The sequence below is a fragment of the Lontra canadensis genome, unplaced genomic scaffold, assembly GCF_010015895.1.
Source record: "Lontra canadensis isolate GAN:19392208 unplaced genomic scaffold, GSC_riverotter_1.0 scaffold29, whole genome shotgun sequence".
Classification (NCBI taxonomy): Eukaryota; Metazoa; Chordata; class Mammalia; order Carnivora; family Mustelidae; genus Lontra; species Lontra canadensis.
In genome coordinates, this window is record NW_022631023.1 from 12,449,291 (window position 1) to 12,476,966 (window position 27,676).

The 27,676-nt window shown below is 48.4% G+C and overlaps 1 protein-coding gene across 3 annotated transcripts in view; it reads right to left on the reverse strand.

Annotated features, from left to right (window-relative positions):
* The window catches only part of HUNK (hormonally up-regulated Neu-associated kinase), a 95,647-nt gene that overhangs the window by 10,679 nt on the left and 57,292 nt on the right, over positions 1 to 27,676 (reverse strand). For all 3 annotated transcript variants that reach the window (XM_032865437.1, XM_032865439.1, XM_032865438.1), the window contains exons 5-8: positions 17,374 to 17,501; positions 11,627 to 11,762; positions 6,726 to 6,888; positions 2,544 to 2,627 (exon numbers count right to left, since the gene is read on the reverse strand). In XM_032865437.1, the coding sequence (XP_032721328.1) occupies positions 2,544 to 2,627; positions 6,726 to 6,888; positions 11,627 to 11,762; positions 17,374 to 17,501 (511 nt within the window). The remainder of the gene's footprint in view (positions 1 to 2,543; positions 2,628 to 6,725; positions 6,889 to 11,626; positions 11,763 to 17,373; positions 17,502 to 27,676) is intronic.

Here is a 27,676-nt window from a genome sequence, read left to right on the forward strand (position 1 = left end):
CTGGATGTCCCTCCCTACCTTAGGGCTTGGGCAGCAAAAGGGACACTCCCTGCTCTTAATGAACTCACAGTCCAGAGTGGGAGATAGACATGAGTCAAACACTCCCTGAGCAGCAGAACGTGCAAATGGGACAAGTTCCAGGACGTGGAATGGGGTGTGACAGCCTGTAGAGAGAGGGGACCCAATGGCAAAAGCCAGAGAATGGCAGGGGTTGGAATGTGAAGACAGAAGATATCAATCAGCAAAGAGAGGTGACGAGAACATTCTGGAAGAAGGAAACGGAATGCATAGCGCTGGGAGCCAGGAGAGCACAGAAGTCTGAAGGTCCCGTGGGTCTGAGCCCACAGCAGGAACCAGCGCTGCGTGTGAATGTCTGGGGGACAAGTTAGATGCGGCGGCTGTGTCACTGACTTTGCCTTCCAGGTGAAGGAAGCCTTCAAAGGCTTGGAACAGGGAAGTGATCCCATCTGAGTATGGATGGCTTAGCTCTGGCTAGCATGCTGAGAAGCGAGAGGCAGGCGTTCATGGAAAAGGGGGTGACCAGTGAGGACTGTGGCCAACATCCAGGCCAGAGGCGGTGCTGTCTGGATGGGGGGTGGGAGGGTCGAGACGGAGGGGGTGGATGGGGTTTGAGAGGTTTAGGTGTCAAGCTGGCAGAGGGGCCAGGAAGAGCAACTCTTGTGTTTCTGCCCTATACTGAGTGTGGGCGGTCACCTGCAGAGGGACACAGGGGTGGGGCAGTTCCAGGCATGCTGGACTGGGGAAACCTTTGCTCATGCAGGAGGAGGGTTAGTAAACAACCAACCAGAGGGGTCTGGAGCTCAGGGGTCTGCCCCCTACACCACCTGCGCCCCCCTGCCCTCAGCCTGAGAGCCGTGCTCGGGCTTAGGGCTCAGCCCCGGAGCACCCCCACCCCAAAAGCTGACCTGCACCCCTTATCACGCTGGCACTGCAGCCTGTCTCAGAGGAAGACAGCCCAGGGTCAAGGCTAAGCCCTCCCACCCCCAGCCATCCCTGGAGTTCCTCCCAACTTCCCTACCCTCACTCCTCCCAACCCACATGGCCTCTCCTTCTCTTCACGGCCAATGTCAGCAGCAGAGAGGTCTACCCTCACTGTCTTTACTTCCCTCCCTCCCCTTCTGGAGCCCATGAAATCTCTTTCTGCCTCTGCCACTTCCATGGGCTGGTCTACTGACCCTGCCAGAGTCTAACTAACAGCGCAGCTGACACCACGGACCATTTTACACTGGGCCTCTCCTGTGGTCTCCTCCGCGCCATTCCCGGCAGCGTCTCCTACACGCCCCCCGGCCACCCCTGTCATCCTTGCCAGTTCCTCAGCCACGGGTGCCTCCCCATCCCCACCTCCCTCAATCTCACCGCCCCCTAGGTTCTGCCTAGACGGGACAGCCCTGCCATTCTGCCCTGCCTTGACGCTCAGGGGTGGCCTTCCCTGGGCTCCTGTCACAGTGGTGCCTGGCAGCTCAGCTCGGTGTCACCCATGTCACCAGACTGGCCTAGGCCATGCCCCAGGTGCTCTCTGTCGCAGCCAATGAGCCCAGAATGGTGTTCAGTCACCACCCACCCTCACTGAAGAACAACCCAGAACTTCCTTCCGAGGTGACAGGCCCAGCTCGTGCAATCATGAGGATGGAAAACTGAGTCCAAAAAGGGAAGAGGAAGGGGGCAGGCCCATCGGCATGAGGAAGGCTTCCGTTTTGATCTCTCCTTAAATGAAAACATTCCGGGGGCATATGGCAGAGGCTCCTGGGGGAAAAGCAAGCAGATTCCCAGGAAAATCAGTGAGAAGACAGAGGAGCTACGTTTGACAAAGCACCAAGTGAGGAGTCCGGGACGAGTGGGTGGGGGTGACCTCAGCTTGGGCCCCGGGACCCCGGATCTGGCTTTTCAGGCAGTCTCTTCGCAAGCACATATATCGGGTCCAAAACTGGTACAACTTGCCATACGATACTAGTTTTTCTCTGAAATCGGAAAATCTCAGTGTTTTCTCTTAGATATGTACTGGGTAGCCATAAGTTGCCAGGAACAGGTGCCTGGAAAAACTTGGTTTCATCCAAAACTTTTTCTGTCCCTCATTTACTATCTCCTTCCGATGCCAAGCGTTACACTCACGTACCTTTTTGAGCATCTATTTTTGCCTTCTGAAGCCCTGACAATGGTTTCCGACCTTGGCCACTCAATGGGGTCAGCCAGGGAGCTTTAAAAAATACAGAACCCCCCACCCCACCGCCCACTGATTCCCGCCCCCATGAGCTTCAGTGGGGGGTCTGTAGGGGCAGTCCACACACCCAGATGTTTAAATGCTCCCCAGTGATTCTAACAATGTGGCCACAACTGAGAACCACAGTCTGACGACTGAGAGATGGTGCTTGACTGGAAACCATTTTTCGGGGCTCAGTTAAGCCAGGAAGCATTTTGTCTTTTGCTGCTTCTATGTCCCACCGTCCTTGGTTTCCTTTCCATTCTGCTCTCCAAATGGAAATCCACTCTAAGCGATCCTGGGTTTTGCTTTAGGGGTCACTCACCTCATAGGGCTCCTTGGCTGGCCTGCACTTTTCTATCTGGTAGAGCTGCGTCTTGTAGCAAATGCTGTCCTGGATGTCAGATTTCTATCAGATGAGAAGAGGGGGGAAAGCACGGTTTAACCCACAGGAAACAGAAATGTCCATTAAGCAGTCATTAATTTTTCAGCCAGCACTTGGCGGAACAAGTGTTAAAAGCGGCTGGCAAGCCAGTTCATTGCGATGCAAAGCCTCATCTGAGGAGGGCAGGCAGGCGGGATGCGGCGAAGGGGGGAGCCCCGGACCCAGAGTCAGGCAGCCTCCTCCTGCTGACCCTGGGCACGTCTCCGCTCCGGGCTGGTCTCAGATTTTTCACCTGCGTGATGAAGGCTGCTCTAAGATGTGAAAGCAGAAACCAAGTATGTGAGCTAGAAAGAATAAGTTATGTTATGGAACCATGAACTAGGACAGGGACCTTGTTTATTGGCTTTATTGAAAAACAGTGAGCCGCATCTACCCCTCCCCCCATGATTCACAGCAATTCATAATACGGCTTAAAGATGACGGCCAACTATATCTAAAACAATCTAGGTGCACGATGGAGGTCCAATCCTGCCTGGAGATGGGTAAATTACATGACTAATTGGTTTACTAACCAACAAATTTTCACGGAATGGCCTTACAGGCTCCAACACAAAGTCCACGCTTCTTGGTTCTACGAAGAAGAGATGAGAACCAAGAGAGAAAGGGAGAAACGACCAATAATTAAGTAATAATCAAGGTATGTATTTTACTTTTGAGTTCACTGGTTTCAGTTTTTAAATTATACAAGGCTTGTTAGTAATTGGTTGATGAGATTAATAGCTGGGACAGTGCATCCTGTGCAATTAAATCAGCCGTGCACGGAAATTGTGGAGCGGACCAGCTGTAGCTGTCTGCGGGGATTAATTCACTCTAGTTAAAAGCAGCCCCTTGCCTAGACACTGGTTCTCAGACCAGGTAGGTGCTATGATTGAAGGAACAAATGCCAAACAGACATCATACAATAAAAACCTTCTCCAGCGAGAAGTACATTCGCTGAGTTTCCATAGAACATTCTCGGGAGACAGAGCCGGGCTCAGCTTCGCAACACTTGCGTGCCACCCCGATGCTGGGCAGAGCGGGGGAGCAGAACCAAGCAGATGGCAAGAAACAAAGACAAATCAAGAAACAGCCGAAGAGCTTCAGTGATTGTTTAGGAAGAGCGTGAGTCACCGAAATTGGTATCTGTACATACGGAGGCAGGCAGCAGAAAGAAAATATTTTAAAAACTAAAGACCCGGGGCACCTGGGTGGCTCAGGGGGTTGAGTGCCAGGCTCTAGGTCTTGGCTCAGGTCATGATCTCAGGGTTGTGAGATCGAGCCCTGTGTTGGGCTCTGCACTCAGTGCAGAGTCTGCTTGGGACTTTCTCTCTCCTTCTCCCTCTGCCCCACCCCTGCTCATGGGGCACGCTCACTCACTCAATCTGTCTAAACATAAGTAAATGAATCTTTAAAAAAAAAATAAAAAATAAAGTCCCTTGGGGTGCCTCGCTGGCTCAGTCAGTAGTGTGCGACTCTCGAGTTTGGGGTTGTGATTCGAGCCCCAAGTTGGGTATAGAGATTACTTAAAAACAAAATCTTTAAAAAACAACAAAACAGGGGCGACTGGGTGGCTCAGTGGGTAGGGTCTCTGCCTTTGGCTCAGGTCATGATCTCAGGGTCCCGGGATGGAACCCCGCATCGGGCTCTGCTCAGCAGGGAGCCTGCTTCTCCCTCTCTCTCTCTGCCTGCCTCTCTGCCTACTTGTGATCTCTGTCAAATAAATAAATAAAATCTTTTAAAAAAACAACAACAACAAAACAAAAAACCTCCAAAGTCCCTCCATCTTATCGATCAGCGTCCAAACAAGTTCTGCCAAAATAACGTTTGAATCGGCTAGCTTGTTTAGGAAAGTAGCAATTTCAGCCTTTAAATAGAGAACTGTGACTTCGATAGTCAGCTTCAGGGAGACACTTTCTAAAAACTAATTTTTGAACAACAGTCATCATTTGAAAAAAAAATCAGTGTGTTGCTCCTCTTTTCTTCCTCTTACTTGACAGCTATTTAAATTCTTTTTCTTTTTAAGATCTTATTTATTTGAGAGAGAGAGAGCATGAGAGGGGAGAAGGTCAGAGAGAGAAGTAGACTCCCCGTGGAGCTAGGAGCCCCATATGGGACTCGATCCCGGCAGTCCGGGATCATGACCTGAGCTGAAGGCACTCGCCCAACCAACAGAGCCCCCCAGGCACCCAACAGCTATTTAAATTATTTTTTTTTTCCTAAAGGTTTTATTTATTTATTTGTCAGAGTGATCACAGGCAGACAGAGTGGCAGGCAGAGGCAGAGGGAGAAGTAGGCTCCCTGCTGAGCAGGGAGCCCGATGTGGGACTTGATCCCAGGACGCTGGGACCATGACCTGAGTCGAAGGCAGCCGCTTAACCCACTGAGCCACCCAGGTGTCCCAACAGCTATTTAAATTCTTAACTACTATCTTCTACCACAGTGGTCCCAGACGGTGTGACCTTAAACTCATATGAGTGAAAAAGGTATATGAAGGCACCTATAATATATGCATATTGTAACTATAAGCATGTACCATTGTACTAACAGATCACATACATGATAAAATATATATCAAATAGGAATTTAAAAGGATAAGATAAGAAACATGAGGCATGTGGTCTTCTTATAAAAAGGAAATGGGAAGGACCTTCAAGTCCGATATCTCTTAGGTTCATCATTATGGGAGAGCAGAGAACTGGGCAGGGTACAAGAGGTTTTCTTACTCCTTATCACATAATAAAACGATATAAAAAATATACTGTGTCAGAGCACCTGGGTGGTGCAACCGGTTAAGTGTTCAACTCTTAGGTTCGGCTCAGGTCCTGATCTCAGGGTCGTGAGGTCAAGCCCTGCCACGGGCTCTGGGCTCAGCATGGACTCTGCTTAAGACTCTCTCCCTCTGTCCCCCACCCCAGCATTTGCACATGCACTCACGCGTGCGCTCTCGCTCTCTCCCAAATAAATAAATCTTAATTTAAAAAAAAAATACTGTGTCAAGGGTCCTGTCTTTCTGGCCTCCACTCCTCTCCTACAGTAGCTTTCCTGCAATGGTGACACCATCTCTAACATCCACTCTCAAAGCTGAGTATTTGTCCCCATCAGAAGCGTCATCCCATCACTGCTTACACAAAGCATGTTTCCTTCCCCTCCATAAAACCCTGTTCTTATTTTTAAAAGCCTTTCACTGTTGAGAATGCTTCTCCTTGTGTACATCTCTCCTTTGGTGGTTCACCCAAGAAGTACTTCTGTGGATAATTTCCTGCTGGAGCAAAGTCTAGCAAACTCCCCAAGCTGAGTCAGCTTAGAAACATCTGCAGTCTCAGCCAACTGTCTGACAAACCTCCCAATGAGCTTCTTCGTTGATCCAGCAATGTTTTCTAGACATCTCCCAAATCTGTTTGCTGAAGAGATACACTCTGACCGTCTTGTCTTCTGGGCATTATCGCGTGGTCCTTTCTGCCATGGCAGGGGAATATCATCTCCCCAGTTCTAGGCAGATTATCGTCTTTAGCCCTAATACAGAACCCTCACAAAAGGTTTCAAAGCCTATTGTTTAGCGGAGTTTTGCAGAACACTGGGTTGCCTATCACATGACTTTAAATAGCACTGTCATGAAGGGCGACTCTCACGGGGTGAGGGCTTCCTTTTTACTTTCCAGAGAAGTACATATAAATAATGGCCTCCTCACAAACCATGCTTTAGAGATGAATGCCTGAGAGGCACTGCTCCCCAACTTGTATGACCAAGAAGTCCCCAATGCCTTTAACACGGGAACCCAAGATACCCAGAGGCAGACAGAGAAGGCAACACAGAAACTGAATGGGGAAAGTGGCTTGAATGTCTACCGGTGCCGCCCGGGGGGTTAACTCTGTGGGAGGATGTTTGAAAAACACCTCAGATAAAAAGCACCAGCCACCTGAGAAGCAGGTTTTGCTACTACTTTATCCCACATTCAGAAACCCAGCCTCCCATTAGTTCAAATTAACAGCTCAGATCAAGTGTCAGCAACTGAGAAACACTCCAGGTGTAAGAGCTCCTTTTTCCACGGAGAGCAGAGAAAATTGCCACCAGGGCCCCACTCACCCCTGACAGATAGCGCTCGAGTTTCTTGTTTAAAAGGAAGTAGATGGCGAGGATGTGGCAGGCGCGGTTGGAGAGCACAGTGTTGATCACGTCGCTGTTCTTGTAACCCAGCTTCTCCGTCATGTGAAGCACCACGCTCGGGCTCAGGTCCTCCAGGGAAATCCTGCCCAGCAAAGAGAGCACCGGTCACCTCTCCACCTCCACTGAGAAGCTCTGGGGCCCCCTTAGCGATGCTCACAAACATGGTGGCACAGAGCACCCACTGCCCCCCACCAACCAGGGCTCCAGTGGACAATCGTGTCCATCCATCCACCTGTCCATTCATTCACTTGATCTTTTTTATTATGAACAATTTCACACAGACAGAAAGCTAGTAAGAAGAGTATAAATCACTTTTGTGTACCCAATACCAGAATACACCACTGTTAACACTTTGCCCTATTTTCTTCATTTATTTACTTGTTTATTTAGTGCTCAAGCACTTTAAGTCACAGACATCATGACCTTTCATTCTTACACATCCCAGTGTGCTCCTTTAAGATCCAAGGACGTCTCCTGCAGAATCACAATGTCATCCATATACCCAATAATTTAATAATTTGTAATAATCCTTAGTATTCTCTAATATCTAGACTATATTCAAATTTCCCCAATGAGCTTCGAATTTCTTACAATCTGGCAGTCTTTTCTAAAAATGTGTTTATTGGACACAGGTGTAGAGCCCACACTTGAGTTGGGTGTAAGCTGGGCTCGGAAAGGAGCACATTCACCAGCCAAACCATACTGCGTTTAAAGGAACAGTGTGAGATCCCGCATTCACAGAGGGAACTGGGGGCTCAGGTGTAAAGGAGGGTGCTCTGGGAGGACAGATTAGAGCTTCTTCACAGGAGTATTATGAAGATAAACTCCCTAGTTAAAACTGAATGCTTGTTATTCATTTATCTACTTATCCACTCATTCACTTATTTATTCCTTCAACAAGTCCCTGTCTCGTGGAGTCAACATTCCAGTAGGAAACAGACATTAGTTCATTTATTCTTCATGAAAATCTTACGAGTGGGTACTATGATGATCCCCATGTTACAGACGGGACAAACTGAGGTCTGCAGCTGTGAAATGCACTGCCCCAGGCTCCCACAGGCAAGAAGGAGCGCACCCTCAGATAGAGTCTGGCTCGGAGTCTGGATGCTAAACCTCTACACTCAGCAGCTTTCAAATAGACAGACACGAGGAAGGGCTACAGAGAACAAGCAAGCAGGCTGGGGAGTGTAGCACGTGTGTGAGGGTAGCGGGGGTACATCATCAACTAGAACACTCTAAATCCCTTAAGAGAGCTATAAATAGGGCAGTCTGAGCAGAAGGCAAGCACAACCGGCCAGAGAGCTCTGTAGCCCACCAACCCTCCGCCAAGGGTCCCAGGATACTTTTTATGGGACCTCAGACCATAACACCCCGAGAAACCACACAGGACAAGTCCATAATGATACAGAAGAGGAAACTGACTTGCCGAATTTACAGCCCAGCTGAAAAGGGGGGCAAGGGCAGACCTCGGTCCGCGGCCCACCTTCCACCCCGCATCGGTGTAACCCATGGCCGCACACTCCCTCGCTAGACACCTAAGTGCCATTCAGAGAATGCACCCAAGGAACCACAAAATCTGCCCTCCCCTCCTTGTTGGCCACAAAATCAAATTCTCGATAATGGATGGGAGGGGGGTAGGAATGACTAGTGGTAAAAAATAATAATAATAATAACGTTTGTTTAAAAAGAATGCAATTGAACTTTGACAAAGCACTTACTAAAGCAGAAGGCTCCATTTTGGAAACTACCCAGCAATGCCTGTGTGGGCGTGGCCCTGCCTCTGGCCAATCAGACCACAGCCCTGTACCTAGTTCTTGGCCAATCAGAGCACGGCCACATGGCCTCACCCCTGGCCAATCAGATCGTGGGTACATGAGCCGCCCCTGGCCAATCAACCACCGCGCCATCCTCGGCAGCACGTCCCATACCCCGCCCTCTACCCAGAGCAAGCCCGGGAAGGGAGAGCGATCAGGAAGAGGGATGCCTCCAGGGTGAGGTTGGGGGATGGGGGTGAGAAGGGGGCAGTAAGCAGGGTCAGGTACCCCATATCTGCCCTTCATATCTCCTGTCCTCAGAAACAGGAGAGCTCTGTCGACTCCACTGACTGGGAGTACTAAATATTTTCAGTAAGCAACATGTATATTTGGAAGTCTGCAATATCAGTTATTTAATTGTTTACTATCTCCCCGTGTTTGAACGATATAGACCCTAGTAAAATGTTCCAGAACACTAGCCAATGACTTCCTTTCCTTCCCACCCACCCCCAGAGCTAAGTGGACGGTGGGAGACTGTCCAGGCTCTAGCAGGGCGATGGAGGAAGGCAGCCAAGGTCACCTCCCTAAAAATATCTGCTCCTAGCCCAGGGAGGCTGGCTCCCTGCACAGCAAACTGTTGACTGCTGGCATGAATATTTATTATAAAAAGTTGACTTTTAAAGATACTTTCCTCTTGCCTTTTGGAGATCAACTTGGAAGCTGAAATGACTTAACAGAAGGCTTTACGGAAGAGTGATATAAAACATAAGCCCCATATTTTCGCTCTTTCCCAAAAGTAAAACATTTTAACGACATCTAAAATAATGACATCCGAGGCTAGGCTTGTTGGGAAGCTATAAAATATACTTTATGATATAGTCTGTATTCCTTTCCCTGATCACACGCTCTGACCCCAGTTATCTGTGCTCTGGTCAAACCAGAAAAATAACTATCAAAAGCACTGTTTCTTTTTAATTTTTCTTTCTTTTTCTTTTTCTTTTTTTTTTTTTGCCTTACACATTTTTCAAAGTCAAGACTAAAAAACCAAGCTCCTGCAAGAGTTTCTTTAAATCTCTTTAAATTTATTTAAATCTAAAACTTTTAAATGGAACATGATTTTGCCTCTGGTACAAAATGAGCAGTGGGCCGTGTATAAACAGAAAATAGCAAGTGGTTGTTTTCTTTAATATACATGATCTTAACCATTTTCACAGGCCAACTAGTTCATGGACAGCCTTTATGTTTCTGACCGGAGTCCAAAGGCAAAAAATTGCTCACCTGGCAAAAAACAGTGGAGGATCCTTGCATTTAAGTTTGAATTTACAAATACTGACTACCACCCGTAGTATGGTATATATATATGGTGTGTATATGTATGTGTGTGTGTATATATATATATATATATATATATATATATATATATATATATCCCAAAACTATAGTATGAGACGCCACGGTATGATTCTTTGTCAATGACAATGCAGCCAACAAAGTGGGGGAGACTGGATTTCCAATACCAGCTCTGCTTCCTCTGAACAGCTGCCATGCTGAGTGGATTGATTACGCTCATTTAGGCAGTGATTACATTAGCTTAATGACTCATGTGGCTGCCACCAGCACCCCTCCTCTAAGGGAAAGCACACCTGTGTGTTGCCGTCTTTCACGAGCACAGGTAATGAGGCATGGCTCCTTGGCTTTGCTTTGCGTCTCACGTTGAGGTAATATTTCTGGTGTCTGTTTCAGATACGGGCCAAGTGGAGGTAGTGTTGGAAACCAGCAATCTATTTCCAGGTTCCCTTGGTAACCTAAGTAACCTAGACTTTGCTTACATTACATCTCAAGAGTCAACTGCTAGAATTCTAGATCGCTGTGGAGTGAAACCACCTCATCTACGGCCACAGGGAGGGTAAATTTGGCTCAGTAGCACAGGAGGCAGACTCCACCTGTGGCCTCTTAAGTTCTCTAGGAACTTTCTCCCCAAGACAGAGCCCTGCTTGCCCATCCAATTTGGAGAACTCAGTGCGACAGCTTTCTTACAGCTTGGTGGATGTTTCTAGAACTTTCTGGACATTTTGAAAATATCTGTACCCCTTCATCGGCAGTCCTTGTTCTCATCTGGGCTTCAGACCAGAGTGACCAGGCCTAGGCCCTAGAGCGTGGGTCTCAAGCTTGGAAGGTATTTGACCCATGTGGTCTTCATGTTTGCTGTAAACGAACCAAGGTGAGGGGCCTCGTGCCTTCACTCGGGGCAGTTAACAATATGTCCAGTGAGTAGGCAGAAAGCACAAGGCAATGTTTTCTTGTACTTGTTTTCAAATCTGTAGTCAGTACAGCAACAGTGGAGACATGTGTGGAGGGGCCCCTCAGGGTCTCCACGCTGTGGATCCCCACCTGCAAGCCTCGCCTGAAGCATTCTCCTCTTGGAAGCTGCGAAGGAGAAGCCCTCACAGGAAGTTCACAGGGAAACATGGCCTGAAGCAACTGTCTCCTTCTACTGCCTTTTCTTCCTGTCCCCAACATTCTAAGCAGGAACTCAACATCAGAGCAAAGAGGCAGCAGCAGAAGGGCCCAAGGGGCGGTCTGAATGGGAAGAGGGACCGTTCCACTGGATTCTGCCTGAGCCTGGCAGGAGGGCTCGGGAATGGATCTCACACACATTCAAACACAACCAGATACCCTCACAGATGCACTCAAACACACACACAGTCACTCACTCAGGCCACAGCTAGTCCCAATGGTTCCTTTGTGTGAATTAGAAAGAGGAGCCACTCTGAAGATGCAAGTCGCCAGGGCAAGTCTGACAAGGGGGCTGTGGCGTGGATTCTGGTCTCCACCCACCCCTGCTGGGTGTCCCAAGCCGGCACACTCAGCACAACATGGAATGGCCCCATCTACACTTCCTCTCGTGTGCTGAGGGTATGTGGGCATGGAGTGGGGGGTGGGCTGCCACGAGAAAACACAGCTTTTTCTTAAATCACCTACCATTTCCTGTCTAGAAGGATTTGGGGCTCCTAAGGCAGCCCCATCCGGCCTGAGAAGGGGTCCACTCTGTGTGTACTTGGTTACCTGTTGGGATAGGTGACGTTACATGGCACTTTGCCCGTGTAATTCTCATTAAGCCAGCGGTTCGCCAGTGCTTGCTGGATATTGGGTCTCTTCACAGGATCTGGTTCCAGGAGAGAACGCAGGAAGTTGATGGCACCTGGGAAGACATTGGGCAAACATACCCATGTTACAGGCCGAACGCAGATGCCCCCAAGACTCAAGGCAGGTGGTCCGCCCCCTCTCCTGAGTCACGGCCAGCACTGGTCTATTCCCGGGATCTCCGGGTGCCTCAAGTCCAAAGAGCTTAAGATATCTGTCCGAGGGTACACGGTGAAGCAAGAACCAGTTCGGGTCTCCCCATGCCCTGCACTTCCCAGGACAGCCTGTGTTCCAATCTCGCAGCCCGTCTCTAAAGATAAGCCCAAGAGCTGTTCTATTTCCAGGCTTGAAGGGATAAAAGCAAGTAAAGAGAAAATGGTTGTCCTCAAGGTGGGTTTTTGAGTAAGTACTCAGAAAAGAACCAGGGGGGTAAAGGCACTCTAAATTATACCCTCTAACTTGCCCCTCACCAGGTAACACACAGTCTCAAGACACCAAGAGAGGTCCTGCTTGCTTTCTGGTCTTTTTTTTTTTTTTTAAGGGTTGGGGAGGGGCAGAAGGAAAAGGGGAGAGAGAATTCTAAGCAGGCTCCACGCCCAGCGTGGAGTCAGACGCAGGGCTCCATCTCACAAGCCCAAGATCACGACCTGAGCTGAAATCAAGAGTCAGAGATTTAATCAGCTGAGCCCCCCAAGCGCCCCTGGTCCTTTCTTTTAAAGGCATTTTACGTGGCCGCCCACTTAGTCCCCAGACTCTGAACGGACAACACGGTGCCCAGACCAGCCAGAGCCCACACAGCCAACCCCATCAGAGAGCCAGGTTGAGGGAAAGTGTAAGGAAACTCTGTAACAGTCCCCCAAGTTTCATACGCCTCGTTTGTGTACAAAGTTCCAGTAAACCCATGTCTACTTGATGGGCCCTTAGCATTTCTGGTTAATCATACTCTGAAAAAGCCTGGCGGTAGCCTTGTTGTACAGGTCCTTTGAGGGTAAGCTACAGAGATGTCTCAGAAACGTTGTGAACTCGCAGCCTCCACATTTCAATTGAGGAAGCCCGCATCTTTTTTGTTTGACCCATAGGCAGCCCTGATCAGGCATCCAGATGACTCTTGCAACGTTCAGAAATGCTAAGAACAGACTGGATGTGTGTTTCTATTCTATTTTCAGAACCACACGCTCGCCATCTTCGCAAATTGCTGATGAGCACAAGTAATTTTAGTTCTGATCTCTACTGATGAATTTTATTTCTTTGGACATCACCAACATTGCATTCCTATCCAAAAAGGACTTTGAAAATATCAGGAGAGTTCTCCAAAGTTTGTCTTAATGATCTTGAAAATCCCAATGTTTCATGAGCAAGAGGGATTAAAATTCTCCACTGTCCTGGAAAGCCATGGTAGGCACAGCCTCTCATGGCTCTCCACTCTTCTAAGCTAGTCACTGGGGTCTCCATTCATGCCCCAGGGTAGGAATGACCCACACAGAAAGCTCTCTCTCTGAGCCCCATATCACAGGCAACACACACTTCTCTGGTGCAAAACCTACTTTCCTCCGGGAGGCATCTGCTTTCCATGGTCTGGACCAGTGTGTGTGAACACCTTGACACCGTGCCTAGGAAAAGGGCTAGAGGCCACAGACACAGACACGGGACTTTCTGTAGAAGGGGAGCCCATCAGACACGAGTGGAGTCCCATCCCCACTCGAGGCTCCTTCCCTACCAACTCCAAGGCAAAAGCAACAAGTTATATGACTTGTTGGACCTTCTCAGAGATCTCCCTTGCAACTGCGAACGCCTCCCCTTCAGCTTCACTTCCCTGACTTCGTGGTACAAAATTCTCCTGCTCGGAAATGACTGTCTGGAATGTGGAAGCACCATAACTGAGATGTAGAGATGTAAAGACAAGCTGTCTGAAAAATATGTAAGCCATGAAAGGCATTCCCGATGCTGTGATATGCCAAGTGCCAACAAGCCGAGAGAGACTGTCTAGAAGCAAGAACTGGAAAGGTCCCAGAAGCTTCAGTTTCCAAGCTACGTGGTGGAGCTGAGGGGCAATTCTTCGAAAGCATGCTTGAAGGACTCACGAAAGCAGTAACGCTGTCTTTTTCCTTCCAACTGGGCAAAAATGCTCCCAACTTAATCTAAAAAAGAGTACTACTATACAATCGATGTATAGAGATCATTGCAAATATGAGTGACAGAGTCATTAAATTAAAGATGCATTGGTGAGGGGCAACTGGGTGGGCTCAGTCGGTTGAGCGTCTGCCTTTGGCTCAGGTCATGATCCCAGGTGCTGGGATGAGCTCTGCATTGGGCTCCCTGCTCAGCCGGGGGTCTGCTTCTCCCTCTCCCTCTCCCCTCTTCCCCTCTCCCCCTTCCCCTCCCCCCAATTGTGCACACACGCACTCTCTCTCTCTCAAATCAATAAATAAAATCTTTTAAAAAATAAATAAAACAAGGGTGTTGGTGAGAGACTTAATGAAACTGGCATATTTACATCTGGACATCCCAATTCTGACATTACTCAGAATATAAAAGCAATAATAAATAATTCCCCCAAATCTGAAGGGAAGGGAAGCATCTTATACCCAGTAAAATAAAGGGAGAGAGGCAGCCCAGTCTAGGAGGAAAACCCAGGTTTGGGAGTTGAGCAGACATAAAATCAAAAACAAAGAAGCTACATAAGTTCATTAAGACTCAGTTTCCTCACTGATACACTGGGACTAAGAGTACTTACCTTGCAGGATTATTATGAGAACAAAAGGATAATGTGAAAAGCACTTACATACAGCCATTCAGCTACTCTTGTTGCTGGAGAGCGAGTATTTCTGGATATAAATGAGATGGTACCACATGGTATCATACATGAAGGTGGGCCAGGCTGGTTGGGAAGAAGGGGTAAACCTGGCAGGGTGTAAAAGGCAAAGGGCTGGAAAAATGGGGGGTTGTCAGGAGGCCAGGGGCTCATCTCCAAAACTGGGATCCTTCACTGTGTAAACAAGATAAGAGGGCCAGCACGGAGCTCAGGGCCCCAGTGGCTCGGGTCAAGTCCCATCCGTGAGCAGGCGGGCAGATCTACGGGCTGCCTTCCGGAGCCATACACTTGGACAATCCAAGTCAGCAGCCTAGATTCCCTGAGCAAACACCACGCTTGATAGCTGGCATGTGCCCTTGTTGAGGAGAAATACTTATATATCTCAATAGTTTAAAAAAAAAAAAAAGGTTATGGGAGGAGTCTGGATTCCTTAATTGGAAAATCAAATATAGAAATGCAATTCTTGGGGAGCCTGGGTGGCTCTGTCGGTTGAGCAACTGACTCTTGGTTTAGGTCCGGTCATAACCTTGGGGTCCTGAGACTGAGCACCGTGTGGGGCTCCGCACTCAGCAGGGAGTCTGCTTGTCCTTCTCCCCCTGCCCCTCTCACAGAGAGAGAGAATGAGAGAGAGAGAGGCAGAGAAGCAGACTCCTCACCCAGCAGGGAGCACAACACAGGGCTCGATCCCAGGACCCTGAGCCAAAGGCAGACGTTCAACCAACTAAGTCACCCAGGTGCCCTTAAATAAATGAAATCTTTTTTTAAAAAAAAAGAAGAAGAAGAAGGAAACGCAATTCTTGCTTGTTCACGCTTGACAAGTCAAGACAACAAAGTCCCTTAGGAATGTGAAGATCTTTAAAAAGCACACACAGAGCTTAAGGCCAAAGTCAAAGCTGTCTGCTCAGAGCAGGAGCCAACCCCAGTGATGCTAAAATTGCTCAGAACATTTCTAATATATCTTCTTTGGAATTTCTTCTGAACTATTTTTTAAACACCTTCAGGGTGGAGCTTTTACTTCTTTAAGGTAAATTTAATTTTCACAATCAGAAAACGCTCAGAGCCCAGCCTGCTAAGTCTGGGTGAAATTACTGGGGTTAAAACGGTGTTGGTTCTTTGCCTTTTAAAGATTGAGATATTGATTTGAGAGAGCGAGAGCACGAGAGGGAGGGGCAGAGAGAGAGAGGATCTCAAACAGACACCATGCTGAGCAGGGACCCCGATGCGGGGCTTGATCCCAGGACCCTGAGATCATGAACTGAGCCGAAACCAAGAGTTGGACACTTAACAGATGGCACCACCCAGGCACCCCAAAACAATGTCAGTTCTGAAGTCAGGAGACTGACTTCTTGGACTGCAGAGCTACTTGCCCTTGTCCTGTTGCACAGCCCATCCCTGGGACCATGGGCCAAAGCACCTGCTCCTCTTCCCACAGCCCGTGGCTCACACTCACGATGTTCAACAGATGTTACCGGTTTTCCGCCTCCTAGACACACAGTTGGGTTGTATTTCCCCATCCCTTTTAGTAGGGTGAAGCCAGGTGATATACACTTTACAAAGCTAGGAGTTATGAACAGCACATTGGTGGGAGACTTAATTGCTAAACAAGATATGATCTAGACTTCTCTTTTCCTCCACATGGACCTGGTATGTTTGAAATGGTAGCTGCTCCAGCAGGCTGGGACCCCGACTGACTAGGAGGGGTGGAATCCTCCAACTCTGGACTCAGTTCTCTGCAGATCTGTGGCATGAAGGAGAAATAAGTCTTGGCCACTGAGATTTGGGGGCTATTTGTTACTGCAGCACAGCCCGGCCTATCATGACTAAAATAACGAGAAGCCTTTCTCCAGGTTCTTAGGGTCTCCATGGGATCCAAAGTGAGCTCTGTCTGCCTTTTCCAGGCATAAGGGTACAAAGAGATTCTACCCTCCCTAGCCAAGGGGAAAGTACAGACCAAATGAGGTCGTTAAACACAAGAACACATTTCAGCTTGAATTCCATTTGGCAAGCATAAATTCAAGGTCAGCTTCATGGATGCTTTACAAACTCAAGAGAAAAAATACCTAACAGTGATAAAATAAAAATGCTGTATTTTAAACCATGTATTGTAAGTTGAAATAATTACTTTTTTTTATTGTTGGTTGGTCACATGCCTTATCTCAGTGAAGCTGAGTTTAATGTTTATTCTAAGGAGCCAATTAAATGATCGCCAGGGCCAACCTGAAGCCAGGAACTTGAAGTGAATCGTGACCCAAACAAAGGAACGAACTGTGCTAATTTACTGGATCTGAAACCAAATCTCAAGGCGACCCGTTTACTGAAACGTGAACCACCTGAAATTCGAGAGTATTTGCCAAACACACCTGACGATTCAGTCTAATCGAGTCACTGAAACTACATATATTTAAAAACTTTCAAACAGGCTCCAAACCTCAAATAGCGAGACAAATCACAGACCAAACTTGAACGAAAGCAGTATTTCTTTACAGGGAATTGACCGAGGAAAGCACAATAGAAATGTGATTACAAATGCTTTTTTCAAAGACGACCTTATAATATGGTGAGATTTAAAACAATCAAGGCTGCAATTATTTTTCCAAGATCCTTTCAATGAGTGTGTTTTGTGCAGAAGGAGAAAGGAGGAAGTTGGGGGTTCAGAGTTATAATGGAGAAGAAAAGGACCAAGGTGAGACGAAGGGTGGCTTAGCCATGGGAAACTCAACCACCCCTGAGTCATAGTTTAATCCCAGGAAAAGGCCTAATACCATTTCTGTGAAGTAAATACTGGTTTCATGGACAGACCAAATCGGATAGGCACACAAGTCCTGGAACCCGGAAGCCACGGCAGCGGGCACCTTACCTGCGGAGAGCTGGGTGGGGAGGGGGTTCATTTCCTTGTCCACCATCTTCTGGTACAAAGCCCTCAGGCTAAAAGGCTCCACTGTGAAAGGCAGGGTCCCGGTCAACATGGCATACATGTTCACGCCTCTAAAGAGAGAGACACCAAAGCATGAGACCAGAATGAGGCTCCCGGGAGGGGAAGACAAATAGGGCACGGGCTTGGCGAAGTTTCAGCCCCGTCACTTTCATGCTGACCTCAAGAGGCCTTCTTTCTAGAAAACTCGGCGCCACAGTGAAGGAGCAAAAGCAAAAGGCATGGGTAAAAGCTCTCCTGAGAAGACTTGGACAATGGACTGTGGAGATCAAAGGAGGCTAAGGAACTTCTAGAGCTGCCCCCTAAGGAAGGGAAACCATGCGCTTCCTTCTGGAAGGAAGTCCAGACGAAATTCTCTGGAAAATACCAGAAGCATGCTGGGAACATGCTAGCATGAGTGAACATGCTCGCTAACATGAGGGAAAGTAGTCTTGCCATTATGTGGTCTTCCAAGGATGGCTTACAAGGTGGAGCCTGGAGGAAGGCACACCAAAAAATATAGGGCAAGACCCTGCATGGGGGCGCAGGGCGGGGGGAGTCACAGCCCAGCTGGCAGGTCTGGTTCCCCATCAGCCCTTCAAAACAAAAGTCTCCTCTCCCAAACTGGCCTGTTGTTCCTTGCGCCTGTAACTAGAGAATTCCACGGGTGGTGGGGGTGGGGGCGGGGAGTATCTCCTTCCCACTCTTATTTTTTATACCACACTTCATTGTGAGATTCGGCCCTGAGCCCTGGCCCCCGTAGCTCAGATGTGGTCGGAAGACCTTCTGAGTGGGCATAACTGCTCATATCCAAAGCCAATGGCAACATCTTCTTGGAGGACTTTTATTTTCCTGATGTGCAAACCCAGTATCATTTTGATGAGATTTCCTGATGGGGATGAAATGACTGCCTTGCCAAGAGGTCGCAAGCGTTCAAAAGGGCCCGAGGGACTATGTTTTAAAAACAGGCAATAGGATTTCCACTGAAAACAAATCCAATGAGACCGATTGAAATGAAGACCCTTGGGGCCCAATTCCACGGAGGCACCTCTGAATTACAGTGCCCCGATGACGGCAGGTACAGAGCCCACGGGCTCCAGCCAGAAACCATTCTCAAATTGCAGGCATAACTCTTAAGACCCAGTTCCTCCTCTGCAACCCACAGAGTTAAGGAGAGAGATACACAAACGTCCAGGCGACAGACACTTGCTGGCCGGCTCTCTGCCCCGGGCAGTGGTAGAGGTGCTGGGCAGCGGTGAACCAGACAAGGCCCCGCCATCTTGGATTGTGGGAACAGACAGTCAACAAGTCAACAGGTGACTAAGCACAATCTCTTCAAGCAGAGATGAATGCAGGGGGTTTAAGAAACTCTGCTGCTTCTGACCACAGAGGCATTCAATTAAGGGAGAAAGAGGTCTTTAATGAATACTTGAAGACAGGTGGCCTCTTGGGGAAGGGGCGAGTATCTGAGTGTGACCTTCTGCGTCTTTGGGATGGGGATGGTAAGTGGGCGGACAAGATCCGGAAACAAGAATGAACCAGGCATACACAGAGCCATGTAGGGCAGCATTTCCCTGTGCGTTTGGTGGAACACCCTCCCCAGGACGGGAATAGATGTTGGGCAAATACAAGTTCCACAGCCAGACAACCTGCGGAGAAGTCATCTGGTATGAAGTGGCTTTTGGGGGTTCAGACGGGGAGCAGGAGCCTGGCGCAGTAAATCGGCAGGCTGCTCTCGACGGCTGAGCGGGAGGGAGGGCAGGCCAGAGAGAGAAAGGCTAGTAAGTGTCAGACATCAGAAGGAGATGTACCAAGTTGTCCCCAAACCCGGAAAGTGGGCCAAATGGTGGGAATGGTGACAGAACTGAAGATACCAGGAGGGGCGGAGTTCTTTTGGCAATATATATCCTACAAGTTGCAACCAAGGCCGTCGGACGGCCACCACAGAACCAAGTCCACACTGGATTTCTGAGCTTGCTTTTGCATTTGTTTACTAATACACAAGCTTTGCCCAAATACAGCACTCTTATTGTCACAGACTAATGACAAAGGAACAGAAATGAACTCTGGGAGGAGGGGTTCCCAATGTGTGCGGCATCACCTGGAAATGTTGGATCTGCAAATTCTGGGGCCCCGCCCAGAATCTCTGGGGATACAGCCGTGGTTGTGGGTTGTGGGTTGTCACAAGCCCTCCAGGTGCTTCAGAGGCAAGTCAGGTTTGGAAGCCACTGGAAGGGTGAAAACGGGGGATGGGGAAGAATCCAGTGATCACGCAGCACGGGGCCGACCAGCTCGGCGCGCCTGTGCCCAGCAATTCTATTCTCATGGCACCCGACTAATTTGACTATCTGGGGATTCTTTCAGTCTCGGTTATATTTAACTTGTAAATCAGTTCTGGGTCTTTATTTGTGCAGGGCCGTACACAAAAGGAGTTTAATCTTAGGTAGCGTATATTCACGTACATTAAGCAACACTTAAATAAAATATAAATTACTCAAGTCAATATAAAATAAAAAGAGCTTAAATAAAAAGAGCTCAAGTCAACGCCGGGGGTTACCAAGAATGTTCTTCCCTTTTAAGAACAGTATACGATACTCCCAGTTTGAAGAATGCTGCCCTATGACCTTATCTATTTCCCTTTGTCTCCAGGGGACATAGAGCTTCCTGTCACAGGTGGGGAGAGTAAAATAGCGCTACATCCTGTAGGAGGCAGGACATTACGGTCATCATGGAGGGAAATCCGACTGAAGGATGTAATATGTAACCTGAACGTAATATGTAACATGAGGACCAACTCTAAAGCCTTTATGAAAGTTTCTTTCTGTGGCTCAGTTGGGTAAGCGGCTGCCTTCAGCTCGGGTCATGATTCTAGAGTCCTGAGATTGAGTCCCACATCGGGCTCCCTGCTTGGTGGGGTGTCTGCTTCTCCCTCAGACCCTTCCCCCCTTCATGCTCTCTCATTCTCTCTCAAATAAATAAAATCTTTTTAAAAAGAAGAAGAAAGTTCCTTTCTTCAAGGTGTCTTTGAGACATCTCCTTGCCACCAAATGGCTTCAAAAGAAGACGTTCCAGTCACCACCTTTCTCCATTATCTGGCTGAGACCCCAGATAAAGGAAAAAGATGCTTGTTCTAAAGACAGTGCTGGTGACCCGAGGCGGAGGAGTCCAACCAGGATGGAGCGAGTGGTTTTTATAAAAACCGATTCTTTTACCAAACCGACTCCCAGAATTTCATGTCGCTTGGAGAATTTTATCATCAGCATAAACAGTTACAAGTCATTAAAGAGGATCCCGCGGTCTCATCCAGGGTCCCTCCTCTATAAAACATCAGTAACAACAGTGCCTCCTTCTCAGGCTGTATGAGGGTCAAATGAACTACGCCACAGAAAGTACTGGATTCTGGGCCTGGTACAGACTCAGTGCCTGATCAATGTGATGGGCTTCATCGCTAAACTTTTAAAAACCACAGATACAAAGCTACAATTGTTATACAATTGTATCCTGTTGCCAAATTAATAATGGAAATCTACGTGAAGAGTCATTCCGTCCCAGGAGATTTTATAAAGAAACTAGATCGGGTGTCTTCCTTCCTCTCCTCCAGGCTTTTCATACATGTTTAATATTGGGATAAAGGGAAATCTCATCCCTCTGACATTTCAGAAGTATGTGAGAATACCAAGGGAAAAATGCGGAATGCAGTTTATAAACTTCTGTAATCCCACAGAATTAGTAGGAGTCCCAAGACATGTTCAGAATTTCCTGATGTGTCTTTTGAAATATGGTCCAGGGGCTTTCTAACTGCTCCGTGGCAGACATGGGGCCCCCAGGAATCACAAATAGTTTTTTTGCTTAATATTTTTTTAATTTATTTAGTAGAGAGTGTGAGCGGGGAGGGGCAGAGGGGGAGGGAGAGAGATTCTCAAGCAGACTCCACCCAGGGTACAGAGCCCGACACTGAGCAGGGAGCCTGCTTTTCCCTCTGCCTGCTGCTATCCTCTCTCTCTCTCTCTCGCTCTCTGTCAAATAAATAAATATTAAAAAATAAAATAAAGTCTTGAAAGTAGAGTGGGAACAGATCTGTCCATTTGGAAAATCTCAAACTTCATGACTGCTCCTTAAAATGGACTGTGAAGAAAGTAATTTGTTGTGGATTTTAACACTTCTTCTTCCCTTTTCCTTCCTCCTTTCCCTCTTCCATTTTACATGCACAGGTTAACTACAAAAAAAAAAAAAAAAAAAAAAAGCCTGAGATTTTATAACTGAAAAATTTTAGAAACTAAAGGAAATCTGTCTGATAAAAGTCAAAAGCCCTAAGCTATACAAAAGAAGTCGTAGGTCTCCTGTTTCTACCTCCTTCTCCTGCCATTTTGAGGGGGTATAAATGGAGAGAAAACGCAATTTCTTCCCCATTTGACCACTTGCAGTAGCTGGTGGTATCTGTCAGTATCTACAAAAGAGAGTCTAGGGGCACCTGGGTGGCTCAGTGGGTTAAGCCTCTGCCTTCGGCTCAGGTTATGATCCCAGGGTTTTGGGATCGAGCTCTGCATCAGGATCTCTGCTCAGTGGGGAGCCTGCTTCCTCCTCTCTCTCTACCTGCCTCTCTGCCTACTTGTGATCTCTCTCTGTCAAATAAATAAATGAAATCTTAAACAACAACAACAACAACAACAACAACAACAAAACAGAGTCTAAAGCCTAAATGCCTGAGCAGGGCTGGCAACAAGATGGCTCCCATTCAGCCAACTTGTCTACCCAAAGGAACAACACTGGGGAGAGATTTTTCCCAGTAAGTGAAAAGAGATTCAGTGAGACTGGGGTGGTAGTCTGGGTGTGTTGTACACCACCCTCCAATAGGCACAGGTCTTCACATAAATACTTCACCCCCTCCCACTCCTACCCCCCACCAGGCACTCCCAGGAGAGCAAAGAGCAGCTTTGGTTGAAACAATATAACATTTCCAATGTTTTGGGGATTGGACTCTCAATTTCTATTTTCCTTACTCTTAGAGATTCACCAAAGTTCTCAAAAGGGCACTGTAATGCTCTGAAAATAAAGTTAATTTTTATTCTTTTCATTTAAAAAGTACATCTGCATTAGTGTTTTTTTCTTTTCAATTAGCATATATGCCACTCTGAGGAAAAGTCAGTTAACCATAAAAATGGTTCACTACCACAGAATGAACATTTTTGGTTTCATGTCTGACATCTCAAAGTTCACTAGAGATATTAAGGTAAGACATGAATGATTTGAAGATACTCATAAATGAAAATGAAGACCACTGAAAATAGTAAACTGACATTGTTAATGCCCGATTCACTAGAGGAGGAGGGTCCTGGGGGCCCAATTAATGGAAAGAGCTCTCCTTCCGAAGATTTCCATGAGTGACAAGCTGGTTTTCTTCCCAAGTCAGTCCCAGACGTCTTGGAGAAAGGCACCATCCATCCGTCAAAGTCCAAACCTCTGGGAGGCAGAAGTTTGCTCTTGATTTGAGAAGTGAATTCTTCATTCTGTTGTCTCAGAATGATAAAAAGGATGTTTTATAATAACAGTGTCTGACCCAGAAAGAAAATTGGTTCCATTTTCACTCTCCTTCTTAAATGGCCTTTTAAATTAAATTCTGTTTGGGTTTTCCATTTCCAACTCTGCAAGCAAAGTCGTGGGCACCAAACAGAAACCCAACCAGTATCTCAGACACAACACCCCAAAGCAGTGGAAAATTAATCTCTTAAAGAAGGTTCTGAAGTTTTTCATTTTCTCCAGGATCAAGAATGATCGTAATCAGGTCTTCATACGTTCAAGCCTCTGCATACGCTGTTCCCTCTGCCTGGAAATCTTCCTCTCCTCTCCTCCACCTGGCAAACTCCACTTTATGCCTCAGACGCAGATTAAACTCTCCTCTGATGGCTTCTTGAATTCACCCAGCTACGCAGCTGGGCCCCCTGAAAAGCCAGAATTGTTTACGGGTAATGCAAGTAGGTAAGTACGTGTGTTAGTGGCCCCAGGCCATCATGACAAAATACCACAGATGGGGTGGCTCAACCAAGAGACATTTTCTCACAGTTCTGGAGCCTGGAGCCAACATGGCGGGGCTGTGGTGGGCTCTCTTCCTGGTGTGCAGATAGTCACCTTCTTGCTTTGTCCTCACTGTCGGAGAGCAAACAAGCTCTCTGGACTCTCCCTTCTAAGGACCCTTATCCCATTATGGGCACTCCGCCCTCATGCATGGCTGATGGGGGCTTCCACTCGGCTGGGTAAGGGATGACCATGAATCCCGTTGGTCTACTTCATTCGTCTGTTAGTGAATTTGATTCAGTACAGGAATCACTTCCTACTTCCTGGGAAGGAGAACGGCTCTTGAGATCTGGAGTGGTGAGTTTTGACTCATCAGTTTACTTTTGGCCTTTCCCAAGATTTCAGAGCTTAAACAATAGAAATTGATTTTCTTACAGTTCTGGAGGCTTGAAGTCCAAGCCAAGAGAGTCAGCATGGTTGGTATTTTCTGAGGGCCAGGAGGGAGAACCTGTTCCATGCTGCTCCCAGAGCTTCTGGTGGTTTCTGGCAATCTGGTATTTCTCAGCTTGGAGATGCAGCATTATGGTGTCCCCCTGTGACTCTCTTGTGTCCCAATTTCCCCCTTTATAAAGACATCTGTCAGACTGGATTTTATGACCACATGTTCACTGGGTTACCCTTATAAAGACCTTCTCTCTAAATAGCATCACATTCTGAGACACTGGGGGTTAGGACTCTGGCATATCTTTTGAGAGGAGAACCCAATTCAATCCGTAACATGTTGTTACCCACCTGCTTATAATCTTCCAGTGGCTTCTCACGACCTTTAGGGCAAAACCCAACCCCCTTCCCACACCTCCCCTCCCCACCCCCACCCAGCCTTGCCACATCCTGTTCCCTGTGCCCTGGGTCTTTCTCCCTGACACCTCCCCCTCCCCAGAATTCAGTTCTACTCATCCTAAGGATCTGGTTTTGAGGTCTCCTCCCCTGGAGGCCACCCCCATTCTTCTTTGCTGTATCCCACCTGCCTCCTCCCCAGGCGTTCCCACACCCAGCTTATAGCTTGTTTAAAAACCGTCTGTCTGCCCCACCAGAACGTAAACCCCACGAGAGAAAGCACAATGTAGTAGAAGTAGAAGCAGTGAAAAGTGACCATTTAAGGCCAACGCTAGCGTCAAGCCAGCTTGGTCAAATCCTGGCTCTATACCCACTATCAGTGCCACTTGCCTGAGAGCCCAAGACTCCTTCGGCCTCAGTTTCCTTATCTGTAAAGTGGGATCACAGAGCACTCCCTTGAAGGGTTGTTAGGCAGGTGAGATAAGTTAATACTTGTAAAGCCCCTGGAGCACTGCCTGCCACTCCGTCCAAAGGACATGAGCATTAATAATGACCTTTATGGGAGCAGGGACTGACCAAGGCTGTTTGGCTGTTTTACTCCCCATTGTGCACTCAGAATTCGGCACAGTGCCCGGCTCAACCCGTATTTGCCAAATGAACAAATTGCTAGTAAGCTATCTCTGGCTCGCATGGCTTCTTTTTGTTTTTTAAGCTTTATCAACAGCTTCTAAAAGGGGCCTCACTGATGCCATCCCTGTGAATTAGGCATGGGTCCTGTGGCCTCATCCCCTAGAGGACATTCCAGGGTCAGCTAACCAAGACTTCCTCCAGGGAAACCTTGTTCATAAGAATAAAACAGAGTCCTTCTCGGCTAAATAGGGAGAGACTCTCCTACCACAACTCCCCACCGCAGGGTACCAGCACACGGAGTCTCTGGTCTACCTGGGATTCCCCCCCACAGCCTCCAGAGTTATGCCACAATCAACGAAAGACCAAGGTGTATATGGCATGTTACTTTCTGTCAAAGACTTCCCCACACATCAATCTCTGACACCAAGACCAAGAATGAGGCCTGATAGGATCTTTTCAAAAGACCTGAAGCTGCATATCACCTTTTTGGCGGGGGTGGGGGGGGGAGGCAACCAAGTGGGAGGTGAGTGAAGAAACATCCAGCAGCTCCAGACAGCCCAATGGTGACAGAAGCCAGCGTGGGGGAGGGGAGCGAGCGTTCCGGGGCACCCCCATCCCTCCCGCAGCTTCCCCTCCACCCTCCCTCCTCTAATGCCACGTTCCCCATGGAATCACTGCTTCTGGCGGACGGAGGCGGATACAACGGGTGGCAGGAGACCAGGCCCCTTTCTTTGAATCATGGGGTCCCCAAAACTGAGAAATAGAGCCCCTGGGGTCCCTAAATGTGGATTTCTTTCCCAAGTCCAGGGACTTGGCAGGAGGGGCAGGAACGAAGCCTGAGCTCACACTGGACCCTCACCCCGTGCTGCCTTTTACAGCTGGTGCCTTTCATTGCCCCTTGGATTTCCCCAGACAGGAGAGTCGGCTTCTTCCCATCCTACAGGCAGCACGAGGGGACGAGAGGTTCCACGCCGGTGAAACATGCCCAGGAGCTTCCCTGAGGCTCTGACAATCCGCGAGGCTCCTTCCCCCTACCAACGCTTCTAGACAGCCAGGAGCTGCCTGCTTTTCGAGTCACGGAGCGGAAAGGTCCCCCTTTGTAGGCTGAGCCTCGTCACCATGACAACTTGTGCTGACACCTATCCTTCCATCCCAGGGAGAGCAGGGCTGAGGAGGACACTGTCACCGGCTCTCCGGCCGCCGCTTCTCATTCCCGTGGCCGTTATGCCGCCCACCCACCTGTTACATCCCGCCTCGGAACCTCTTGGCCTTTCAGGCTCCCTGTGCTCCATAGCCTTTTTATTTTAATTTTATTTTTTGTGCACCAATGGTCCCTGGTATAGCTCTCCATTTAGCATAAGTGAGTTCCCCGACTGTTAAGGAGAGAAGGTGATTACAGACTCTAACGTGTGTATTCCTCCCTTAATAAATATCTACATGCGCCAGACACGCGTGACAGTTCTTCAGCATTGAAAGCGACAAGAATGGATTTCACCTCAAGGGTCAACTCTGATCCCTTGGCAGTGCTTTCTGACATTGTGCTAAGAAGGATTCTGAGGCCCTTCTGGGCCCAGAATAGAGAGCCTGTGAGTCACCAATGCCGACCAAACAACCCAGGGCACCTCAAGGAGAAGGCTGCCTCTGCCAGGACTTCCTGTCCCCACTCCCACCCATTCCAGCAGCACCCCCCAGGACCCCCTCCCCGGAGTCTGCCTGGTTCAATCCCCAGCTCCACCGCTTAGTAGTCCCGTGACCTTAAGAAATTTTACTTTTGGCTCTTACGATGGGTTTCTTCTTCCATAAAATGGGGAGAGCAGAGAGTAAGAGCTTCGCTTGGTTACCGTGAGGATTAAGTGCCATACACCACGCATGGGGCAAAGGTTCCCTTTTCTCCAAACTGGACGGGATGGGTAGCAAGAAGGGAGAGAAGTAGGGGAATTCCAGAAATGTACGGATCCACATACTCTGGGTTCAAACAAGCCGCCCTCATCATCAGCTTCCTTAATCAGGAGCCCCCCTCTGTCTGCAGCCCGTCTCCCCTCGGTGAGGAACTTGATCCCCACCCCAGAATCCAGGATTCTGCTCGGCTCCCTGTACCATGCACACCTGATGCTGAGGGGCTCACTCGGCGTGGGGATCATGGGGACCATGGGGACCCGGACTCAGCAACGCCACAGCAACCCCTGACTCATCCCTTCGGCGGTGACTGAGTTTGCCCCAGGAGGCCCACGCTGTGCGGGACACCGGCAGAGCAGACCCATCGGGTCCCCATGCTCATACAGCATCGTTTCCCGACTGGGGAGACAGACACTAAATGGATTCCCAAACCATAAAATGCCAGGTCACCATGGGTGCTAGCGAGGGCTTTGCAAGGGTGAGGAGACAGCATCGTGGGGGCCTTTCTCACAGGGAACTCAGCGATGCATTCTGTGGGGGAGGGGAGGGGACACTGGATTAAAACCAGGACGTGGGAATGGACAGGCCACCTGAAGATCCGGGAAATGGCATTCCAGACCCGGAGCAGGTGCAAAGCCCAGACGTGGGAGAGATGAAACAAAGGCCAGCGTGCCTGAGGACTCGTGAGTGGAGGGTTGGATGGGAGGCACAGGCAGCCTGCTTTCTGGAACCCCTGGAAAGCCTCGAGATGATTTTAAAGCAAGGGAACCACAGGAGTGACTCCTGAAACCAGAACATGAATTCTGGGAGCTCAGAACCCTGTTTTCTTGTCTCCCCAGCAACAGAATGAATTTTGGCAAAAGCCTCTCTGGTG